Source organism: Sphaeroforma arctica (assembly GCF_001186125.1).
Source record: "Sphaeroforma arctica JP610 unplaced genomic scaffold supercont1.412, whole genome shotgun sequence".
Classification (NCBI taxonomy): domain Eukaryota; class Ichthyosporea; order Ichthyophonida; genus Sphaeroforma; species Sphaeroforma arctica.
The window spans coordinates 29,782-38,502 of NW_014040146.1; the positions used below are offsets into that span (position 1 = coordinate 29,782).

An 8,721-nucleotide genomic window follows, 5' to 3' on the forward strand; every position below is an offset into this window, starting at 1 on the left:
TTTTTGAGGGTCTCTCAACACGAACAACATAGTCCGATTTTCATAGCCCATTTTAGCCTTTTGAGAGTAAATTTTCTTTTAAAACGATGTGTGCGACATCGGGTTGGACCTCAGACTCAAGAGGGTTTTTGTTTTTCATGACAGCCTTCTTGTTCTTTTTTCAGGTTATGTACAACTGCATTTTTGTATTTTGGGCTATATGATATACCATAGCTCTCTAAATATAACATACAGCAGCAGTATAAGTAGGATAAAGGTACACAGATGAAACGAAGCAGGCTGACAAAAGCGATTGCAATCGTGTCGAAACAGAACCATGCTTTTGCCTGTCTCGTTGATCTCTATTTGAAAGCTGTACGTAAAAGCGATGCTGAATATACTGCTGCTGTTCTTCAAGTATCTTTTCAAGTACTACTAATTCTACAAACTACAATACTTAAATGCGAATTGGTGCTCAATACACCCGAGTATTTATATACATGTACCTTTATTTTTTTTGTTTTTTAACAAAGAACCACCTGACAAAGCCAGTCCTGCTTTGAGTCATTGGCCTGACTTCGTTTGAGCGATTGTTCTACTAGCGCTCGCTATTCATATATAAAATTCGTGTCCGTAACAACAATGTAATATGTCCCGTTCCGAAACCTCATCCGACGCATGCGCGGTATTCGTTGACCACTGGTCTCTCTTCTTAAGCCAGCCCTGCTTTGAGTCAAAGATCTGACATTCCTTTGAGCGTTTGTTCTAGCGCTCGCTATTCATATATTAACTCCCGTGTCCGTAACAAAAATGAATTACGCCCCGTTGCGAATCTCGTATTCGTTGACCACTGGTTTCTCTCCTTCACTATTCCTATTTGCGCTCTGTCAAACGATTGGCGATCTCGCTGATGTCTGAACCATACATACGAATGTATGCAGCATTGAGAGAACGGTCGGTGAAACCCATATCATACAACTTGTGCATAATATCCAGATTCTTCTCGTTACCCTTTGCGGTAGTTGCACCAGCGCAATCAGCAGAGGACGAATTTTCATATTCATCATCCTCTACCTCTGCGACCGATTCTACTACCATGCACTCCTCTTGTCTAGGGGAGGCAGTAGTTGTCGTAGTTCTCTCAGGCACAGACTCGGTCTCCACAGATTCATTCTTCTCAGAAGCGACCTCAGCAGACTTCGCAGGCACACTAGTAGCATCGGCAGTTTTCTGCTTATGGCACTCCTTCTTCTCCGGCTTGCCGCATTTCTTACCGCTAGGTTTAGCCATAGCTTCGTACCCGCTATTGCCGCGACCTTGCTGAGAGAACATGGCATTCATAAAGGACGCGATAGGGTCCATTCCGGGAGCAGGTGGTGGAGGAGGAGGGCCTCGACCACCACGACGTCCGCATGGGCCACTCTGAGGTCCTCCGAAATGGACCTCCGGGCCTCCGAAATGGACGTCTGCGCCACCAAACATTCCCCCAAACATATTGGGAAGACCGTCAAACACGTGAGGACCGCTACTGAACATATGAGCAATTGGTGGTCCACCTGGCATCATGTGGGGGGGACGAGGGCCGAAGTGCTGGAAATGGGGGGGAGGGGGAGGTGGGTGTGGATGACCCTTGCCGTGATGAGGGGGCCGAGGGTGACCACGGGGAGGGGGGTGTGGGTGACCGTCGCCGTGGTGAGGGGGGGGGTGTGGGTGACCGTCACCGTGGTGAGGGGGGTGTGGGTGACCGTCACCATGGTGGCGATAGCGTGGGTGACCCTTACCATGGTGGCGATGGCGAGGGTGACGAGGTCCTTCCTGTGGACCGTAATTCCATGGGCCTCGACGACTGCGCTGTTGACGCAAACGAGGTAGACGAAGCATCAGTAGTGCGTGAGACTCGTCATGACTTTCAGTCTGGAAGCAAGGCTCGCACAGATCAAAGTTGACACAATCCTGACACTTATAGCGGTTGCCAACAACGGTCTTGTCGCACACGTCGCAAGTTATTCCGGAGTGAACACGTTCCCCATTTTCGGCACCTTCAGAAGTTTCAGCACACTTTTCACCCTCGCACTCGCAACCCTGACAATCGCACTCGGAAGACTCTGAAGACCCAGATCCTTCAGGAACCTGCATATTGGCTAGATTTCCAACAATATTATCCATAATATCGGGCATTGCGTTCTGCGCCCATGCTCCGGCAACACTCGCAATGTCATCTGAAATTCTGTCGCCCGAAGACTCAGACCCCTGAGGAACCTGCATATTGGCTAGATTTCCAACCAGACTGTCCATGATCCCAGGCATAGCGTTCTGCGCCCATTTTTCGGCAACGCTCGCAATATCATCCCCAACTCTGTCGCCATCTTTATGACCCATGCCTTCCATTCCTCTAAACAAACTTTCTAGGAAATCAAGCGGTTTTGGTGCTCTCTGTTCTTCTTCCTCATCCACAACAGACTCCGTCTTACTCTCGGTGGATTCGTTTGCATCTGAAACAGCTACATTTGCCTCCTTCTCCTTCTCACTCACATTCTTTGACTCCTCATCAGGTTCCATAGCCTCCACCGTCGCCTGTTGTGCGCTCATCTCCTCAGCATCGCTCTCTACCACTGGCTGCACGACTTCGGGTTCTTCGATAGTAGGCTCGACAATAAGCTCCTCTATTGCTTCAACTAGAACAGTATCGTCAACATCGTCAAAATCTACAACCTCGACAGGGGTAGGTGCCCCCTCGGCGTCGACTGAATCCGTGCGCGCAGCAGAAGCTACGTTCGTGAGCAACACTCGCAAAGTACCCTTAGACTCATCTAATGCCTCCTGAAAGTCGTCCTCTGTGCTTATGGTAACGTGATCTCCATCTTCGTCGACATACTTTGCCGTAAAATCCTGTGCATCGAAACGAGACCTTATCTGGCTCGCTGCATCTGCCCAGTTGTCTACTTTCAGACGGCGTACGTCACTTTGGCCATTTATGACCTTAATGCTCGTCATGATTAGTATGTATTATTAATTGACGCTTTATTTTAACTCACAGGCGAAATAATCTGACCAGTTTCAAAAAAGGAGCTGGTCTTTATATAGCCAATAGTTTGTATCGCATTTTAGTGTATACGTGGAGTGGGGTACATTTATTGTAAGAATTTCAGAGATAAAAGGTGAAATTCGTTTACTTACGAGTTACGGCTGAAAAATTTGAAAAATACAGGTTCTCGAATTTATTTATAGAGGCTTGGTTTTTAAGCCGGGTTATGCCCAAAATGATGACTCATAATTCTGACAATTTTCCCGAACGACGGTTTGTATTTGTATATTTTCAAAAAGAAAAAGAAAAAGAGTCTACAGTCGACACTCAACAGAGGATGTATTTATTTTACCATTTATATACTATTTAAAAAAATATTTACTCATTATATTTTGTATATTTTCTAACTCGAAAGGATTGGGTATGTTTTAAGAACATATATTTAAAAAAATATAACTTTAAATACAATTGTTTATTTTCAAATGAGGTCGACATTCAGAAAACGTGCTGAACTGTGAACATATGACGAAAGAAGTAGTTAGAAATAAAGAACAGACAAAAACTACTTCAGATGTTTTAAAGTTAAAAATGAGAAGTGAAGATTTTTCTGCAAATGCTATTTTGATGTATACGATTTTTGAGCAAAAGCAATATTGTCAATCTTAAAAGTCCGACGTCCGTGATTTTGCTGAAAAGCCTCGTCGTCCTTTAGTTCGCCTCTGTGCCTTCGGGCCATACAGCGAGAACGCGCGAGACGAACAGTACCAGTGGTGACGTGAATCTCCCACTGGCCCGCAGAGTATATTTTTGTTTTTCTAAAAATTAAAAATTAGATTCCAGGGGTCTTGTCTTCCTCAGGGTAGGATGGTGGGTGTTTCTTCTTTCTGGGGCTTCTGGGGGTTGTATCCCGAGCTACCATGACATTATTATGTAGCGATCTGTACGTTTTCTTATTGCATTTTGGGAAAGCACATGATTCTTTTTCCTAAATTAAGAATCTGAACCCAATTTCTATTAATCCTTAACCCAAAATCCGCAGAATCCAGAACTTAAACCCATTTTTATTTCGTTACATGATTATTAATTAAGAATAAGATATTGATCGTGTCAAAGCGGTGGTTCTTAATAATAAATCCATAATGCGTACTCCTTATTTCTTAATTAAGCCAATTTTGTTTCAAGATAATTTCTTAATAATGAACGACATATTAAGTGAGATAACATTCATATTTCTTAAAAAAGATATTATTTGGCGCTTGTGTACACAACTACACGTATGATGAAGATTTTACCACTACGAATAAATAATTAAATACATACTAAAATACAACTTTAACAGACCACGACTTCAAAGCTGTGCTCAGTAAGATCTGTGCCGCGAGACTCCTTTACGGATATAAATGAACGTCTACAGATTTGAGATGCAGCATGTATAATGCTCTATGTATCCGCTTACGACGACAATGACAAAAAAAAGTGGCAGTGATAAGTTGGATTAATCAAGGTACAATCGTTTCTGTCGTTGTAAACTTCGATGGAAATTACTAGGTTTCAAACTATATTAAACTAAAATACAATTTAGTCAGTTAGGATTTAGTAGTGGTAGCTTGTGTAAGAATGATCGGGACTGCCTCTTGTTAAGAGCCTAAATATCCTCGATCACACAGGGCGTACCTCTAGCTGTTCTTTATTGAATAATTTTCACTAGAAGTACTAAGTGTTCATGACCACATGCCTAATTTGTAGATAGACATAATAACGTAAGTCACGTTAATACATGAGCTGATATAAATAATGTTCCATCTGAAGAAAAGTTAAAAAAAGAAAAAGACTTATTGGATTTTGGAGATTGGCGGGAGGACCAAAATCTATAAGTAGTAGTTCGGAGAATATAAAATTTAGTTTATAATATCCTACATCTACTAATGTCTCAAATAGGTCCAAGTAAATGAGTCATACCAAATACTCAGGCTATTGGAGCCATCAAAGTGAATTTAGAACACTTTGGAAATATTGGAAAAAGAGCTTGTATTAAATTATTTAAAATACAAATAAAAACCAATGTATTATCTCAATTGATCTTGATATTTTAGACTGACCGGAGGCTGTATTTCTACATCGTCAGAAATGATGCTCTACATCAAAATGCAACATCCCGACATCAATGAACCTATCGATGAAACTATGTAAATTTAGAAACAAAGAATAATAAAATAAACGCATATAGTATTTGTCGGGAATCTCACTAGATGGGTTCTGCCTTTACACTTTAAAACACCACACTCTGGTGGCATGATAATTGATTGATACTATGAGTGATGAGTATGTGAATGAAAATATATATAATGTAATGATCTGTAATATATTCCCCGTTGTATCGCTGTTTTGACGATCACCTAATCACGCTGTCAGAATTTGTTGGCCAATAAATATAATTTTGACCACTAAATTTCTATACAATTTACATACATAAAAAAATGATATACCAATTTGACTACTTTTAATATTTTCCTTAGTCAAAAGAAGGTAGCCTCAACATGCGTTTTGACTTGCTGACGCTTTTATGTGTCCCAAAATAGTCTATAAATGTTGTGTGTACTAATGTGACCTCAAAATACACTGTTTTTTTTTTGGCAAATTTACCATAATAATTCACCAAACCGAAAATCGCCTTCTTTTTTTACCAATTCCAAAAGTACCTTCTTTTTTCACTGATTTTTTTTGTACACTGTCGTTTATTTATTTATTTTTAGATAAATTTTTACAAAAAGTCTTGAGGGACCAACTGACGTCGTGTCTTGACATTGCGCGACGACAGCACGCGTACATGCAAACGGTCAGCGTGGAACGGTGCAATATAGTGTCGGCGATCTAAATGACATCGATGAATTGCAACCAACTTCCATCTCACACCTATGCGGCGGCTGCGTCTGGGAAGTACCGCTGCCAGCGCATCATCGGTCAGGACACGATTGTACATTTGTCTCTCTTCCGGACTCATGGTGGCAACAGTCATTGCGCTCCAAATAGCAGGTAACATTGAAAGATCGCTGGAGCCTATCACCTCGATGTCCGACTCATCTACATCGCTGCTGTCAAATGCAAACTCTCGATCATCATCCAAGGGACCAAACATGAACTCCAACTCCGCGGCCGCGGCCCGTCGCGCGTTCTCACAAGCCTTTTTCTCGGCTTCCTGGCGATCGACCACGAGATGATTGGCCGCGTGTAAGGATAGTTTCGCATACTTCTCGCTCTCCGGTATATACACTATCGCCACCCCATCGCTGTCACACGTAGAGTGTACCGTGGCAGACACCTGTCCGATAAGGATCTGCTCGCCATCAAGAGACCCACGGGGCTTGGTTAACGTACACTTGTATGATGCACCGCGCAGCAGGGACTCGTAATCGGCGGCCAGCTTTATAGTCGGCAGCTGGGTAACTTGGGCTGGGCACAGGTGGCGTTTGAACGCAATAATGTTGAGCTCAACCTCGCACTCTGCGCACGTCCGACGACAAGTTTCGAGCACCTCGTGTATAGCGCGGTTCTTGAACATGACAAACGTTCTATTGCGACACGTGCAACATGAGTCGCCCTTGGTCTTGGTCACACAGCTGGCGCACAGTGACGTTCCACAGCAAGAAGACTGTTTGATACCTAGCGTTACTGTGGTACAGATGACACAAGTAAAGTGCGATTCAAGTATCCCCTGCATTGTTGTTGTTGTTGTTGTTGTTGTTGTTTGGTTGCTTGTTGTTGTTGTGGGGGAGATTGTGAATCAAACCTTGGACTATTCGTTGCATTTTATACCCCCATTTTTTTTTTCGTTATTGAAACCACCCCCATATGTCAGGCGTGAATGATGATGTTTTTTTTTACGACTCGAGCACACTTATACGTTCAATCAGTGTACCAATAATACTCTCGTGTGCAGCCACCTGTTTCACCAGAGCCTGGTTCTGCTTCAGCCGCAAATCCGACTGCTATAGCCTGTCGCCCCTGCTGGGTATTTCCCGTGAGATTCCCGATACCTATAGCGTATTCACACTGTTCAGTCTGTCCTGCATTGTTACCAATGCCAATTGCCATTTTACTCTGTGTGATCATGCCCGCACCATAGCCAATCGCAACACTATTTTCACCTTGCGTAGTGTGTCCGGCATTGTATCCCACGGCAACCGATCGGGTAGCCTGATTTTTATACCCCGATTGCATGCCAACAGAAACCGATTGGGCAGCCTGATCTCTACTGTTAAAAACGTGATTATCGGCATTTTCATTATTTTCGTCCAAAGACAAATCAGACTCAGCCAACGCACACACGTTTCTTATTTTTTCTTTTAGGGACCCTCACAGTTTGTGTATTTGACCTGCTTCGCGGGATCGCAGAGCTTGTGGATGCCACCGCCCAGTTTGCAGCTTGTAAACTCAAACTTGGCCACACCGTTGCACGGCCCCTGGTACGCGCCCCCGTAAATGAGGTTGGTGCCTTTCAGCTCACAGTTCGTGGCGCGGTACGTCTGTGGCTCCACTCCGACTCTGAATGTCTGGTAATTGTCAAACATGTGCGTGTTGACGAGGTTGATAGTGCCCACGAACGAGTTGCCGGCCTGGATGCTTTTGTCCTTTGCCTTTGACATTGAGCAGTTGACGAGGTTCAGCGTCCCGTCCCTGGCCTCCTCGCGGAACGAGCACGCGTCCTCGCCCACGTCTGTCCAGGTGACATTGTTGAGGGTCCACGTATCGCTCTTTGACGTACTCTTGCTCACAAACCAGATGCCATCGAGCCCGTTTGCGGACAATATGACGTTCTTGATGGTGCCGCCGGGATAGAGCTTAAAGTATGGTTTCTGATCCTCGGCCTGGCTGCCGTCACCCATAGCGCCGCTGGGCACAATGGTCTGGCATTTCCCGTCGTACGTCTCACCACTCTCTACAATGATTGTATCGCTAATGTTTTTCGTGCCACTGCTCGTGCACAGCTTCACAGACGGATCGATCCCCACGATACTGCCATTGCCCCCCGCGCCATCGTCACCACCGCCTTCGCCATCAATCCCAGAGTCATCGTCACCACCGCCTTCGCCATCGCTTCCAGCAGTCCCCGTTGATTGGTTTTGCGTCTGCACACTCGTATTGCCAGTACTAGATGTCGTCGACGTGTTGCCTAGACTCTGCACAGGAACGTCGGGTGTGCTTTTAGCATACACAACTACGGCCACCACCACTCCGACAATGATTATGAGAAGGAACAATGAGAGTAGAATAAGCGATGTCGCATCCATTATTTAGGGTTTATTTTAGGGTTTAGGAAAAAAAAATAGGGTCCCCCGGACGAGTTATGCGAGCTTTTTCCAGCCGCTGTTAGTGTCAAGCCAGATCTCGGTTGCCAGCGACTTGTTCTTTGACAAATCAGAATCGGACACGTCATCATACTCAAAGATCCAAATGGGCTTCTGCCCCGCGGCGACCTCGTGGAACACCTGTGTGTCCCCCCACTGGATAGACTCTTCGCATATGAAACCAACATAATTGTCCTGCACGGTCTTGTCCTTGCGAATCAGGTCGGCGGCGTTCTTGAACAACGGCCCGAGTCCCGTTGCAACGGTGACCTCGCCCAGTTTTCGGGTGTAATCGACTTGGTCAGAGATGTCTTCATCTGAATTTTCAATGTTGTCAAACTCTATATATGTAGAAATACGGGGGAACTGAAC

At 44.5% G+C, this 8,721-nt stretch overlaps 4 protein-coding genes across 4 annotated transcripts; all 4 read right to left on the reverse strand.

Annotated features, from left to right (window-relative positions):
* Positions 1-441: 441 nt before the first annotated feature.
* SARC_06008 (hypothetical protein) lies at positions 442-3,096 on the reverse strand. The gene is made up of 2 exons (XM_014300105.1): positions 2,239-3,096; positions 442-2,109 (listed from the first exon to the last, which is right to left on the reverse strand). The coding sequence occupies exons 1-2, from the start codon at positions 2,971-2,973 to the stop codon at positions 853-855; spliced, it is 1,992 nt and encodes a 663-aa protein (XP_014155580.1). The 5' UTR covers positions 2,974-3,096; the 3' UTR covers positions 442-852.
* Positions 3,097-5,765: 2,669 nt separating this feature from the next.
* On the reverse strand, positions 5,766-6,722 carry SARC_06009 (hypothetical protein; the record flags this gene model as incomplete). Its single annotated transcript, XM_014300106.1, has 2 exons — positions 5,766-5,875; positions 5,918-6,722. 2 exons carry the CDS (start codon positions 6,720-6,722, stop codon positions 5,766-5,768), a joined length of 915 nt encoding a protein of 304 aa, XP_014155581.1.
* A 185-nt stretch (positions 6,723-6,907) lies between these two features.
* Positions 6,908-7,222, reverse strand: SARC_06010 (hypothetical protein; the record flags this gene model as incomplete). The annotated part of the gene is made up of 1 exon (XM_014300107.1): positions 6,908-7,222. One exon carries the CDS (start codon positions 7,220-7,222, stop codon positions 6,908-6,910), a length of 315 nt encoding a protein of 104 aa, XP_014155582.1.
* A 125-nt stretch (positions 7,223-7,347) lies between these two features.
* Positions 7,348-8,292, reverse strand: SARC_06011 (hypothetical protein; the record flags this gene model as incomplete). The annotated part of the gene is made up of 1 exon (XM_014300108.1): positions 7,348-8,292. The coding sequence occupies one exon, from the start codon at positions 8,290-8,292 to the stop codon at positions 7,348-7,350; it is 945 nt and encodes a 314-aa protein (XP_014155583.1).
* Positions 8,293-8,721: the final 429 nt, after the last annotated feature.

Excerpts from the sequence above, each read along its gene's own strand:
- SARC_06008 (XM_014300105.1), bottom strand. The coding sequence starts at position 2,973 with ATGACGAGCATTAAGGTCATAAATGGCCAAAGTGACGTACGCCGTCTG. Across the intron at positions 2,110-2,238 it reads GAAATCTAGCCAATATGCAG|GTTCCTGAAGGATCTGGGTC; the intron begins GTTCCTCAGGGG and ends GCCAATATGCAG.